The sequence below is a fragment of the Staurois parvus genome, unplaced genomic scaffold, assembly GCF_062004578.1.
Source record: "Staurois parvus isolate SC_StPar_1 unplaced genomic scaffold, SC_StPar_1.0 ptg000064l, whole genome shotgun sequence".
NCBI lineage: Eukaryota > Metazoa > Chordata > Amphibia > Anura > Ranidae > Staurois > Staurois parvus.
Window position 1 is genome coordinate 5,059,393 of NW_028317860.1, and position 15,644 is coordinate 5,075,036.

Here is a 15,644-nt window from a genome sequence, read left to right on the forward strand (position 1 = left end):
GGAAACATTGGTACTGGCTATAATTAGCAACACTGGAAACAATGGTACCGGCTATAATCAGCAACACTGAAAACACTGGTACTGGCTGTGATCAGCAACACTGAAAACACTGGTACTAGCTGTGATCAGCAACAATGGAACTGGCTATGATCAGCAGCACTGAAAACGCTGGTACTGGCTGTAATCAGCAACACTGGAAACACTGGTACTGGTTGTGATCAGCAACACTGGAAACACTGTCACTGGCTGTAATCAGCAACAATAGAAACACTGGTACTAGCTGTGTTCAGCAACACTGGAAACAATGGTACTGGCTGTGATCAGCAACACTGGAAACAATGGTACTGGCTGTGGTCAGCAACACTGGAAACACTGGTACTGGCTGTGATCAGCAATACTGGAAACACGGGTACTGGCTGTAATCAGCAACACTGCAAACACTGGTACTGGCTGTAATCATGTAATCAGCCACACTGGAAACAATGGTACTGGCCATGATCAGCAACACTGAAAATACTCGGTACTGGCTTTAATCAGTATCACTGGAAACACTGGTACTGGCTGTGATCAGCAACACTGGAAACACTGGTACTAGCTGTGATCAGCAAGAATGGAACTGGCTGTGATCAGTAGCACTGAAAACACTGGCTGATCACAACCAGTACCAAGTGTTTCCAGTGTTGCTGATCACAGCCAGTACCGAGTGTTTCCAGTGTTGCTGTGTTTCCAGTGTTGCTGATTACAGCCAACAGCAGCAACACTTGAAACACTCGGTACTGGCAGTGAGCAGCAACACTGTAAACACTCGATACTGGCTGTGATCAGCAACACTGGAAACACTCGGTACTGGCTGTGATCAGCAACACTGGAAACACTCGGTACTGACTGTGATCAGCAACACTGAAAATACTGGTACTAGCTGTGGTCAGCAACAATAGAACTGGCTGTGATCAGCAACACTGAAAACATTGGTACTGGCTGTAATCAGCAACACTGGAAACACAGGTACTGGTTGTGATCAGCAACACTGAAAACACTGGTACTGGCTGTGGTCAGCAACACTGGAAACACTGGTACTGGCTGTGATCAGCCACAGTGGAAACACTGGTACTAGCTGTGATCAACAAGAATGGAACTGGCTGTGATCAGTAGCACTAAAAACACTGGTACTCGCTGTGATCAGCAACACTAGATACACTTGGTACTGGCTGTAATCAGCAACACTGGAAACACAGCAACACTGGAAACACTCAGTACTGGCTGTGATCAGCAACACTGGAAACACTCGGTAATGGCTGTGATCAGCAACACAGGAATAAATCGGTACTGGCTGTGATCAGCAACACTGGAAACACTCGGTACTGGCTGTGATCAGCAACACTGGAAACACTCGGTACTGGCTGTGATCAGCAACACTGGAAACACTCGGTGCTAGCTGTGATCAGCAACACTGGAAACACTCGGTTCTGGCTGTGAGCAGCAACACTGGAAACACTCGGTACTGGCTGTGATCAGCAACACTGGAAACACTCGGTGCCGGCTATGAGCAGCAACACTGGAAACACTTGATACTGACTGTGAGCAGCAACACTGGAAACACTTGTTACTGGCTGTGATCAGCAACACTGGAAACACTCGGTACTGGCTGTAATCAGCAACACTGGAAACACTCGGTACTGGCTGTGATCAGCAACACTGGAAACACTCGATACTGGCTGTAATCAGCAACACTGGAAACACTCGGTACTGGCTGTGATCAGCAACACTGGAAACACAGCAACACTGGAAACACTCGGTGCTGGCTGTGATCAGCAACACTGGAAACACTCGGTACTGGCTGTGATCAGCAACACTAGAAACACTCGTTGGCTGTGATCAGCAACACTGGAAACACTCGGTACTGGCTGTGATCAGCAACACTGGAAACACTCGGTACTGGCTGTGATCAGCAACACTGGAAACACTCGGTGCTAGCTGTGATCAGCAACACTGGAAACACTCGGTTCTGGCTGTGAGCAGCAACACTGGAAACACTCGGTACTGGCTGTGATCAGCAACACTGGAAACACTCGGTGCCGGCTATGAGCAGCAACACTGGAAACACTTGATACTGACTGTGAGCAGCAACACTGGAAACACTTGTTACTGGCTGTGATCAGCAACACTGGAAACACTCGGTACTGGCTGTAATCAGCAACACTGGAAACACTCGGTACTGGCTGTGATCAGCAACACTGGAAACACTCGATACTGGCTGTAATCAGCAACACTGGAAACACTCGGTACTGGCTGTGATCATCAACACTGGAAACACAGCAACACTGGAAACACTCGGTGCTGGCTGTGATCAGCAACACTGTAAACACTCGGTACTGGCTGTGATCAGCAACACTAGAAACACTCGTTGGCTGTGATCAGCAACACTGGAAACACTCGATACTGGCTGTGATCAGCAACACTGGAAACACTCGGTACTGGCTGTGATCAGCATTTAACTTCAGCTTGTTCGATTCAGCTTTGCAATAAAACCTGGAAGCTGATTGGTGTGGAATCATGAATGCAGAGAGGTTTTTGGACTAGACCAGATATCCAGGTGGATAGATGAGACAAACTCTTTGCTTGTCTTCCCATTTAAAGTAGTTGTAAGCACTTACATACATTCAGTGAAGTGATACACAGAGATGTAAACAATCCTCCTACATAAGGTGTATCCGTTTATCTGCAGTTTTCTCTTCTCTACATCTGATCAAAGTGCTGAATTCATACAGCTTGTCTGAAAATTTGGAAAAGAGGGAACAGAGAGCTGAAATTACATTCTGCAGAGCTCAATGAGGAGAGCTCTGCGAGCTGATTGGAGGGAAGGGACACACCCCACCTCACACAGCTCACAGGAACAGAGCTGAGGCTGTCAATCAGCTGGAGTTCCCTCCCCTGTCAATATTTGTCTCTTGGTGTCAGGAAAACTTGACAGAAGTGATTCCTGCTGATAGCAGAGGAACAAAATAGCGGACAGAAATGACACTTAGTGCTCTTAACACAGACAAGTACACACTATAGAGGGATATGCTTTGTTTATATTTCATGTCTGACCTTTACAACCACTTTAACTGCTTCCCAACTGCCCTATAGCAGAAATACTGCTACAGGGCAGCACGGGTGCACAAAATCACGTATATATACCGGGCATTTCTGGGTAGGCGGCGTGCGCGAGCCTTGTGTGCTCCCTACCCATGCCGCCATGTGCGGCCGCGGCTGTCAATCACTGGGTTCTGGACAGTGATTACTCACCGGCGCCCGGTGATTTCCGAGGATCTCCAATGGGGAGGATAACTGTTTTGTTTACTAACAGTTCTCCTCCCTGTTAGCTCAGACACACTGCTTTGGATGGCTGTGCACAGCCATCCAAAGCAGTGTGATTACAGTGAAGTACACTGACACAGCCCCCTAGCAAAACATACCCAGCACACAGTTAACCCTTTGATCGCCCCTCATGTTAACCCCTTCCTACCCAGTGCCATTAGTACAGTGTCAGTGCTTTTTTTGAGCACTGATCACTGTATTGGTGTCACTGGGGATGTCAGTGACACCAAATCAGTTATCCCCAGTGTCAGAATGTCCGTCGCAGTCCCACAGTCCTTCTATAAGTCACTGATCGCCGCCCTAACTAGTAAAAATAAAATAAAAAATTCCAGTATATATACCGCCATTTGTAAACGCTATAACTTTCACATGAACCAATTCATTTACACGTATTGGGTATTTGGACATGTCACAAACTACAATTTAGCATACATTTGTGACTAAATTTGATTTTTAAAATTTTTTTACTGGACGTGTTTAACCACTTGCCTATTGGGCACTTATACCCCCTTCCTGCCCAGGCCAATGTTTAGCTTTCAGTGCTGTCAAACTTTGAATAACAATTGCGCGGTCATGCAACACTGTACTTATATGAAATTTTTGACATTTTTTCACACTGATAGAGCTTTCTTTTGGTGGTATTTAATCACCACTGGGTGTTTGATTTTTTGCTCTATAAACAACAAAGAGCAAAAAATTTGGAAAAGAAAGTTTTTCTTTGTATCTATTATAAAATTTTGCAAACAGGTAATTTTTCTCCTTCACTGATGTGCGTTGATGAGGCTGCACTGATAGGCTGCACTGATGGGCACTCATAGGCAGCACTGATGGGCAGGGATAGGCAGCACTGATGGGCACTGATGAGGTTGCACGGATAGGCAGCACTGATGGGAGGCACTGATGAGCTGGCACTGATGATGCTGCACTGATAGCCGACACTGCTGGGCAGCACTGATGGGTGGAGCTGCTGTGCACAGGTGGGTGGCACTGCTGAGTGGAACAGGTGAGTGGCACTGGTGGGTGGCACTGCTGAGTGGCATAGGTGAGTGGCACTGATGGGCACAGGTGGGTGGCACTACAGGGCACAGGTGCGTGGCACTAAAGGAGGTGGGTGGCACTGATAGAGGTGGGTGGCATTGATGGGCACAGGTGGGTGGCGCTGATGGAGGTGGTTGGCACTGATGGGTACAGGAGGGCAGCACTGATGGACACAGGTGGGTGGCACAGGTGGCGGCACTGCTGGGCATTGATCATCAGGTCACTGATCATCTGTACCCTGATGATCTGTGCCGATCCCTTCGCTGACAATTGCTGGTTGTCGGCAGTACTTTCCTCACGCTGTGACAGTGTGAGGAAAGTGCAGCTGAGAACCGGCAACTGTATTTACCCGATGAACGCTGTATCATTGGACACAGCTGATCACGTGGTAAAAAGCTGCCGTGATTGGCCGTTTACCATACCATGTGATCAGCTGTGTCTGTAGTAGGGGGGTGCGCAGGGCAGCGTGTCCTGGAATAATGTCCATGGATAGCGCGGTTGGAAACCAGTTAATAGCAAAAATTAAAAAACATTGTTTTTTCTCAAAATTGTTGGTCATAACGCAAAAAAATAAAAACCGCACAGGCCATCAAAAGAAAGCTCAATCTGTGGGGAAAGATAGGACATACATTTTATTTGGGTGCAGTGTGGCATGACCGCACAATTGTCAGTTAAAATAACACAGCGCCATAATGCAAAAAATGGCCTGGTCATGAAGGGGGGTAAATCCTCTGGAGGGCAAGTGGCTAACACCTCATTACCTGTCCTACACACACAACTTTCTCCATAAACACTTACCTGACTCCTGTCCAGGGGTGGACTGACAACTCATGGGGCCCCCAGGCAATAGGGGATCATGGGGCCCCTGTGTCCTTGCCCAAACTCAAAAAAGCCTATGAAAAAGGTACCAGGGGCATCTCATGGGGCCCCCTACTGACCCCGGGCCTTTGGGCAGTGCCCGAGTTTCCAAATGGTCAGTCCGCCCCTGCTCCTGTCACAACTGGAGACACTGAGAGCAGCAGGGCCATAGGCTCACAAATTCTGTTAAGAAGCAGAGGTGTGGCTTACCTGCACAGTGTGTGTCTATGGATGCACACAGCCCGGCTCCAGAGTGAGCATGCACAGGTATCCCCTTAGCACCCGGGAGAAGGAAGGAGTGGACAGAGACTGCCAAAGAGGAGGTAAGGGCTGGCTCTGTGCAATATAGCTGCACAGGGTAGGTAAGTATAACAACCTTTTTTTATTGTAAGATAAAAAAAAAGCCAATTTTAATATGACTTAATATACTTTGCAAATGTGACTTTATGTGAGCCAGGCAATGATGTAGGATGCATCCAGACATGAGAGAAGGGGCAGCACCCTGGGAATGAATAGCACTGCTGTCTCCTTCCCTGACAACACCTGAACCTCCAGTAGTGGGGAGGAACATTCCGAGTCTGGAAGTCATAATGGAGCTGTATGTGTACAAGAAACATTCCTGAGCTGAGGTGGAATCCAGCTGACCACAGAGGGAGGAGGGAGGAATGGCCCCCATGCTGTGCACCCTGAGGAGGGGAGGAGGTGGGCAGGTGGCAGGGTGATTGACAGGGGGAGTCACATGATCCTCTCCTGTCCAGCACAGATCTCTGAGCTCCATCTGGGGGGATCAGACTGGGACCTGCACTACACAATGGCAGAGAGTTCGGAAAAAGTTCCTATAGCCCTAGCTGGACCTGAAGATGTGGAGCAGTGCCTTCCCCCAGTGAGTACCAACCTACACTGCCAGCCTGAAAACTTTTAGCCCTGTCTGTCCTATGGGAGAATAATGCTTAGAGGACATTAACATCCACTTGGAGTTTGTCTGTGTACTTGGCTGTTGATGTGTGCAAACTGTGGCTGCAAAGCCAGATCTATATTACCTATGATATCATAAAATATTCTCTGTTTCTACTTTTCTATGTAGAACAGCGTTGTGTTTGTTATTGTCAACAATATTCTCTGTCTGTTTCCCAGCATAGATCAGAGCAGTGTGGAACTACATGTCTCAGCAGGGTGGATTGGCACAGTGGTCGGGAGTGCCAGGCTCTGTAGGTCGCACCTTATCTAGAACATGAAGCCAGCAGCAGTGAGAGGAATAAAATCTAGACTTCTATGGGATTATATTGGAGAATGGATGATGCTGTAATTCCCGTCTCCCATAGGTACAGAGGGATGGGGATTAAGCAGAGGAGACACGGGATTTTGGAAGGTGTTTGATTTTTGTTTACTTCCCGAAAAAGGTTAATTAGATCATTTCCCTGCATACCTGCAAAGCTGGAGATTAGTGCGGCACACTGCTCTTATTACTATAGGAACAGGCGGTGCTGACGTGCACAATGTGAGCGGCATTATCACAATGTGACAAACATGCCATGGTGCCCGATGATTATGGTCATATAATTGAAAATCCACAAGTAAGTTTGCAGGCGTACTGCCAAGACCGCGCTAAATGTGTAAGCACAGGTTCCCTCCTGCTGGAGGCTTCCCGACGAAGTTAGGATTGTAGATGATGGAGAACTACAAGTCCCAGCTGGCCTTCCTTGTTACATGCTGACACTTCTGGTTCTACAACCTGTGATGAGCCAAAGTTTGTCTATTCCTATTTTAATGTAAGGAATAGTAGAACAATTGTGGAAGCAGATAATGAAAATATCTTTCTGAAGGTCAACACACTTTGTACAATTTGACTGTACAATCTCCATACAATCCTATTTATACAATTTCTTTTATGGTGCCCATACACTGTTCAGTTTTTTAGTCCAATTGATCTGCGATTTGCTCAAATCTGCAAGAAATTGAATAGCCATAACTTTCCTCCCGATAAATAATCTGATTATACAACTACCTTTATATTGGCCGTACACGCTTCAGTTTTTGTAATCCAATTGATCCGCAATTCGGTCAAAGCTGCAAGAAATTGAATAGCCATAACGTCCCTTCCAATCAACAATTTGATTACACAACTTCCTTTATGGTACCCATACACGCTTTCATTTTTTTAATCCAATTGATCCGCAATTCGGTCAAATCTGCAAGAAATTGAATAGCCTTAACTTCCCTTCCAATCAATAATCTGATTATACAACCTCCTTTATGGTGCCCATACACGCTTCAGTTTTTTTTTATTCCAATTGATCTGTGATTTGATCAAATCTGCAAGAAATTGAATAGCCATAACTTTCCTCCCAATAAATAATCTGATTATACAATTTCCTTTATGGTGGCCGTACACGCTGTCATTTTTTTAATCCAATTGATCTGCGATTTGATCAAATCTGCAAGAAATTGAATAGCCTTAACTTCTCTTCCAATCAATAATCTCATTATACAATTTCCTTTATGGTGGCCGTACACGTTTCAGTTTTTTTTTATTCCAATTGATCTGCAATTTGATCAAATCTACTAGAAATTGAATAGCCATAACGTTCCTCCTGATCAATAATCTGATTATACAATTTCCTTTAAGGTGCCCATACACGCTTCAGTTTTTTTTTATTCCAATTGATCTGCAATTTGATCAAATCTGCAAGAAATTGAATAGCTATAACTTCCCTTCCAATCAATAATTTGATTATACAATTTCCTTTATGGTGGCCGTACACGCTTCAAGTTTTTTTTTATTCCAATTGATCTGCGATTTGATCAAATCTACAAGAAATTGAATAGCCATAACATTCCTCCTGATCAATAATCTGATTATACAACTTCCTTTATATTGGCCGTACACGCTTCAGTTTTTTTAATCCAATTGATCCGCAATTCGGTCAAAGCTGCAAGAAATTGAATAGCCATAACTTCCCTTCCAATCAACAATCTGATTACACAACTTCCTTTATGGTGGCCATACACGCTTTCATTTTTTTAATCCAATTGATCTGCGATTTGATCAAATCTGCATGACATTGAATAGCCATAACTTTCCCCCCCCCCCCGATCAATAACCTGATTATACAACTTCCTTTACGGTGGCCATACAGGCTTCAGTTTTTTTTTAATCCAGTTGATCTGCGATTTGATCAAATCTGCAAGAAATTGAATAGCCATAACTTCCCCTCCAATCAAAATTCTCATTATACAGTTTCTTTTATGATGGCCATACACGCCTCAGTTTTTTAATGCCATTGATCTGCAATTTGGTCAAATCTGCAAGAAATTTCATAGCCTTAATTTTCCTTTCTAATCAATAATATGATTGTACAATTTCCTTTATGGTGGCCATACACACATCCATTTTTTAATTCAATCGACCTGCGATTTGATCAAATCTGCAAGGAAAACAATAGCCATAACTTCCCTTCTGATCAATTTAAACTCAATTTCGATCAGCCAGGGCAGAAAACGGTCAGTTATCAATCAGCAGCACTGGGATACTTAGTTCATGAATACAATTGTATTTTGATCGATCAGATTACTTGATGGAAACAGAGATTTGATAGATTACTTACAATCATAAGATATGATCATATTGATCAAAATCCACTTCCCCATGTGTGGCATATTGATCAAATGGGTTGTTGTTTACAGATCAATTATTCAGTATGGAAAAGACTGGAAAATCAGTTATTGAGGCATGTATGGCCACCATTAGATTTACCAAAAGTGTACACTATGAGGACACGCCTTATCTATCCAATCAGGCAGGCCCTTGTATGGCATTGTTGATGGAAGATCTAAAAGAGATTGTACAATCCGATTTCATAGCATTTGGGGAACTTTAGATCTACCAACAAGTGCCTGCCTAAATTGATACAGATTGATTGGTTAGAATAAGTAGGGCTTTGTATTACATAGTTTTGGTAAATCTGAAGTGAATTGTGCAAAGATTGTATGGTCAGATTGTAATGTGTATGGTGACCCCTAAGATTGTAGGATCCTTTGTGTACAAGAAGTCGGTCCAGTAGTGATCTCTGACTAGTCATTCAGGGCCAGTGGTTCTATGCTGGTGTTGATTTTGTTCCCAACTGTCAGTATGTCCAGTAGGCTGATAAAGGAAGAGTCCGAACAGGTGACTTGCTCTTTAAAGTTTTGTTAATACTAGTGTTCACCACTCTTACATATACATAAATGGTTTGTAATCCATTGCTGAAATCATCTTATCTTTGGGTATTGCTGTTTTAAAAAAATATTATTTTTATGTATAGATTGTAATTATATGTTTGCATGGGGGTGGCCACATTTAAACTGTCTGCTGCAGTCTCTTATGATGTGAAACATCCACAATGCATTTTATAGCCAGTCCATGTGATCTTTGCCTTGGTTCCAAAGCAGCAGTTTTTTTTCATGGCAAGAAGAAGGCATCTGGTACACCAATAGTAATGTGATTTTTAGGTATAGTTAAATTCAAAACTTTTTTTCATTTAGGATGGAGCAGGGGACAGTTAAAACTGCTGACATTTTTTGCCACCTGTGTCTCATAAGGGAGATTTCCCTTCACTTCCTGTCCTGTAGACTCAACAGGAAGTGCTATGATATCCTTCAGTTGTGAGGGAGATTCCTGCAAATGGCGGCCTCACATTTTGCGTGCAATTGATTGATTTATTGTCTGGGAGAAAAATGTTTGGAAGATCAAAAAAAGATTTTTCTATATAACCTACACTTAGCGATCATCAATCTATCTTCTTTCCTATCTTTGGATTTTCCATCTGGACTAATCAGAATCATTTTGATGAAACTGATCTGTTTTGCTGTAAAGAACCATTCAATCAGATTGTCACCTGTATGGCACAGGAACAAATGTCCCCATTGGAAGATTTCCCTGGATTCCTGCTGTGGTCACTCAAAATTGTGGATGTACCCCTCATTTTAATTCCCAGTTACATTGGTGATCAGGACCAGTACAGAGGATGCATTCAATTTCTCTGATTTGCTCCGATAAATACACCATTGAAAGCATTTTATTATAACTGTTCAATAAGTGCAAAAATAAACGTAGCTGTTCATCCAGCCAGAAATCTGTGCTCTCTTCCTCTGGACTGTTATCAGTTGGCATGGTTCCCTGCTAGCTTAATGGACTACAAAACACCTCCCCCTGTTATGGAGACAAAAGGGAGGTGTTATGTAGTCCTACCATGGAGTAAGATACAAAAGAAAATCTCACAAGAGCACGTTCAGCTTCACCCACTCTTCTTCATTTAATCCTGACACGCATTGGGGTTGATTTACTAAAACTGGAGAGTTGAAACGCTTATGTCTAGGTTCACACCTATGCAGCTTGCGTTTGATGCGTTTCTACATTGCGTTTTTGCACTTGCATTTTTGCCGTGTTTTTGATGCATTTTGCAGGGGGGGGGCTTTTTTTTGCTTGTTGCTCAGCAGATTTTAAATGCAAAATGCAGCAAAAACGCAGCAATACATACTTTTCTTGAGGTCTATAGAACCAAAAACGCAACGTTTTGCGTTCAAAAAAGACCCTGACCCTTTCCAAAAAAAACCACACTGGGTCAAAATGCAGAAGTGTGAACTTGTCCCATAGGAAATCATGGTAAATGGACTATGCTGCAAATCACGCTTGGGTGTGAACCTGGGATAACAGAACAAGCTGAAATTAGAAACTGATTGGCTACCATGTCTCGCTGCACCAGAAGACTTATGTAGCACTGTCAAGTTACCCAACACTTTACATATATATTGTACATTCACATCAGTCTTAACCTACATTCATATGTACACATACTAGGGACAATTTAGACAGGATCCAATTCACCTACCAGCATGTCTGCGGAGTGTGGAAGGAATACCTGGAGGAAACCCACACAGGCACAGGGAGAAAATGCAAACACCAGGCAGGAGGTGCCATGGCTGGGATTCAAACCAATGACACTAGTACTGTCAGGCGGAAGTGCTAACCATTTAGCCACTGTGCTCCTATCCTGTCCTAGGGTGACAATGCTGCTCAGTACATTTGTTACTATTCCAGGAAGTGTGTTAATGGCAGGATTACCAGGTTAAAAGAAAGGTGGAAAAAAGGTGTAAAAAAGAAAATTAATGCAACATTTAAGGACAGTATGTTGCAATACTATCAACTTTTGTTTTTAGATGTTGATATCCTTAAAATGCCAGTTCACACCAGAATGTGGTCCCGAAAACCTGCATTTCCGAGTGCATCGTGTTCAAAATGCACAGCACTGCTGGGATCTGCTGGGGGTGTCAGTGTAATACTAACCACACCCCAAACGCAATGTGTTTGCCTGCACCGGATCGCATGGTTCAGAAGTGCAATGCCATCCAGTTGCACTGCATTTTATAAAGCAGTGCATGCACTACTTTTGCTGCAGTACCCGGATCGCATGTGAATCACACAAGAAGGCACAGCGCATTCCTGTGCGATTCATGGTGTGAACCAAACAATATATACCTGTGCTCAAATCTCAATAGCTTGTCCGTGTATTTATCTATCAGGTGGTAAAAGGGTGTAACCACATATTAGAAGAATTTCTAGTGTCATGGTGTGAACCGGCCCTCCAGCTAGGTTCACATCTGTGCGTTATTTAGTGCATTTGCGGATCTGCAGAAACACACCACAATCCATTTAGCATTATTTTTTTGGGGTACTATTCAAATTTATGCAGTTTTTGGAAAGGTAAAGGGACATTTTTTATATGCAACATGATGGGAGGGAGATTTACTAAATCTGGAGCACTCAGAATCTGGTGCAACTGTAGCCAATCAGCTTCTAACTTCAGCTTGTTCAATTAAATTTTTTCAATAAAACCTGGAAGCTGATTGGTTTTCTGCACAGAGCTGCACCAGACTTTGCACTCTTCAGTTTTAGTAAATCTCTCCCAATGCGTTTTGGGTTTCATAGACTTCAATAGAACTGCATTAAAAATGCATAACAAATGCACGGACATGCATTTTTGGTGTGTTTTTGGTAGGGTTTTGTATTTAACAACTAGTCTCCTCCTCCTACAATCAAATCGCATAAGCATGAAAAAAGGCATAAAAATGTGCCAGAAAAACGCATCAAACACACATGCATAGATGTGAACCTAACTTAAAGTGTATGTAGGTCTAATAATCCCATTTTTGAGAAGTAATAGTTGACTATAAGTGTATATAGGTCTAACAATCCCATTTTTGAGAAGTAATAGTTGACTATAAGTGTATGAAGGTATAACAATCCAATTTATGAGAAGTAATAGTTGACTGTAAGTGTATGTAGGTCTAACAATCCAATTTCTGGGAAGTGATAGTTGACTATAAGTGTATGAAGGTCTAACAATCCAATTTCTGGGAAGTGATAGTTGACTATAAGTGTATGTAGGTCTAGTAATCCTATTTTTGAGAAGGAATAGTTGACTATAAGTGTATGTAGGTCTAACAATCCAATTTTTGAGAAGTAATAGTTGACTATAAGTGTATGAAGGTCTAATAATCCTATTTTTGAGAAGGAATAGTTGACTATAAGTGTATGTAGGTCTAACAATCCAATTTTTGAGAAGTAATAGTTGACTGTAAGTGTATGTAGGTCTAACAATCCAATTTGTGGAAGTAATAGTTGACTATAAGTGTATGTAGGTCTAACAATCCAATTTTTGAGAAGTAATAGTTGACTATAAGTGTATGAAGGTCTAATAATCCTATTTTTGAGAAGTAATAGTTGACTATAAGTGTATGTAGGTCTAACAATCCAATTTTTGAGAAGTAATAGTTGACTATAAGTGTATGAAGGTCTAACAATCCAATTTCTGAGAAGTAATAGTTGACTATAAGTGTATGTAGGTCTAATAATCCTATTTTTGAGAAGTAATAGTTGACTATAAGTGTATGTAGGTCTAACAATCCAATTTTTGAGAAGTAATAGTTGACTGTAAGTGTATGTAGGTCTAACAATCCAATTTTTGAGAAGTAATAGCTGACTAATAATGTACGCTGTGATAAATTGTAAGACTAGTATGGCATCTAGTTTTTGATGATTGTGTCCTCTCTGACTCCAGGCATACACAGCAGTGACAATGAAGCCATCCAACAATGGCCGTCTCCTCCGAATCGGGGCCGTGGTGCTCATCTCAGGGGCTCTTCTGCTTCTCTTTGGAGCCATTGGTGCCTTCTATTTCTGGAAAGTTAATGACAAGCACGTAAGTGACCCTGAACAGAACACGAACAATGGGCATCTGTCCTCTCCTCTCCCCGAGCATGCTCCTGAAGAGCAGATGTGAGAATCAGGAGGTCATAAGGTTTCTGCTGTAAAAGGAGCCTATTCACTTCACTTCCCAATATCCATTTATAAACATACAAGACACCCTTCTATTTAAAACAAGGGATCCATCCTTAGAATACATCACCAGTAGTCAGCCACAGATCATTCTACCCTTGATAGGGAGATAAAAGATATCCGCCATATAAAATGTATATTGAATGCCTCTTTAATGCACAACTGTTTTCTAGCTAATCCGGCAATATTGGATAAATGAAATGTGGTTTTATGCACTTGGACAAAATGACACATTAGAGTTTATTATTTTTGGATTGTTTGAAAAGCAGATATAAATAAGATCATAATAATTTGCCTGACTATTTAACCTGAGTACAGATGGCTGTCTTAATTGGCAGAAATATAAATACATAAATTATTAAAATGGACCATTATAGCTGCAGTGGGGAAAGACGTGTAACTTGTCACGATAATTGGCTTTGGAGGAATAATTAGCGTCAAGTAAAAAGCTGCCACTTTCCCTTTCCGAATGAAAAATACAGTATTTAAAAGGATTTTTTTTTCCACTGATTGTGTTGTCCCATATAAAATGTGAACACTCTTGATGTGCCTTGAAGGGACTTGTACAGGGATGGCCTATGCTGGCTCCTCTGCTTATGGTCTTGTAGGCTGAGCTGGGGTCAGTGGTGACTGCTTGCAGACAAAAGCCCCTTTATGTCGGACTCAATCAGCTCTTGTATATCAGCCAGCTACTTCCCCCAGCACTACTTCCAACAGCAGCATGTCATGAATGCAGGCCAGTATTTGTAGACCAGCCAGCACCCAGCCAAACTAATGTGCGTTTTATCATTTCTGCATAGAGCTGCATTGACATAACATATAATATCATACAGGGCTTGTTGTTAAACTTATGTGGCTATTTATCAGCTGGCAGTATTAATTCATATGTCTGCTTAATTGGAAATGTTCACATTCAAGGACCTCATGGTGCATTATTGGGTACATTACTGTCACTAGTATAGGCTGCATCAGCGGCCTCAATGGCAATGTAATAAGTGTGAGTGTCATATAGCTGTGCACAGTTTGCAGCCGTAATGGATTTTGTTTGTTTGAAACATACATGTAATTGTTATTTCATCCAATTAGTCACGGAAAGAAATGTAACGTGTTGTATTGGTAAAATCAACATAGATAACAGCAACCATATGCTATTCAGTTTACAGCAGGATATTCATCTCTTTATTTCATTTAGGGAATAGGTCATTGATTTGGATGTCCTCATGCATTATCGTCTAAGTTGTGTTTAGTAATCTAAAAATGGAAAAAACACAATAGTGTTGGATAATATGTGACCAACCAAACACAGTTCTTTTTAATCTAACCTGATCACATGATATGATCCCAGTATCAGAAAATACAAAATTATGTATTTATTTGGTCCCATTCTTCTTACTTAATATCAGAGAGTTCTATAGTAAGTGAACATTCCTCCTTCTTTTCAGAACAAAGCTATGCCGGCCTAAGGGCTTGTTTATACCTGCATTGTAGGGGGTAAAAACACATGGTTGAGATACATTTTTACCGCATCCCGTGCTTTAAGTTTTAAAGGCAGGGGTGTTAAGATTCCATGCTCCTGATGTTTTGCTTCACTGTCACAGCAAAAATGATTCCACCATCACGTTCAGCTGGCAGAACCGCTGCTGGACGAGACCTGCTTGAATGAATGGGACCATGCTGCAACAAACACGCAACTGCATGCAACAAAGGAGGTTGTGGCACAGCAGCACAGCATCTATAGGGTTACAACAGGCAGTGAGGAGGTGGCATGTAAGCAGCCCTGATTTTCCAGCAGCTTCTGCCAAACTGGCCAAGGTATTCTCCAATCTCCTTCAGATATGAGTTAGGGTACACACACCTGTACAGGGAAAAACTCCGCCATCTTACTTACTCTTATACGCCTGTCCTGAGGCCAGTGGTGTCCCGAGGCAGGTGCGGGGGGTGCGCACCGCACCGGGTGACACCAACCGCACGGGGTGACGCCGAACCCGCTCCAAGAAAAAGCAAGTTGTAAAGA

General features: G+C 42.5%; 1 protein-coding gene across 2 annotated transcripts in view; it reads left to right on the top strand.

Annotated features, from left to right (window-relative positions):
• Positions 1-5,981: 5,981 nt before the first annotated feature.
• CNMD (chondromodulin) overlaps positions 5,982-15,644 on the top strand; it is a 159,876-nt gene continuing 150,213 nt past the window's right edge. Inside the window, exons 1-2 of one of the 2 annotated variants that reach the window (XM_089668799.1) lie at positions 5,982-6,139; positions 13,353-13,493. In XM_089668799.1, coding sequence (XP_089524925.1) covers positions 5,996-6,139; positions 13,353-13,493 — 285 coding nt within the window. In that variant the 5' untranslated portion in view covers positions 5,982-5,995. The remainder of the gene's footprint in view (positions 6,140-13,352; positions 13,494-15,644) is intronic. The other variant, XM_089668798.1, reaches the window with a different exon arrangement.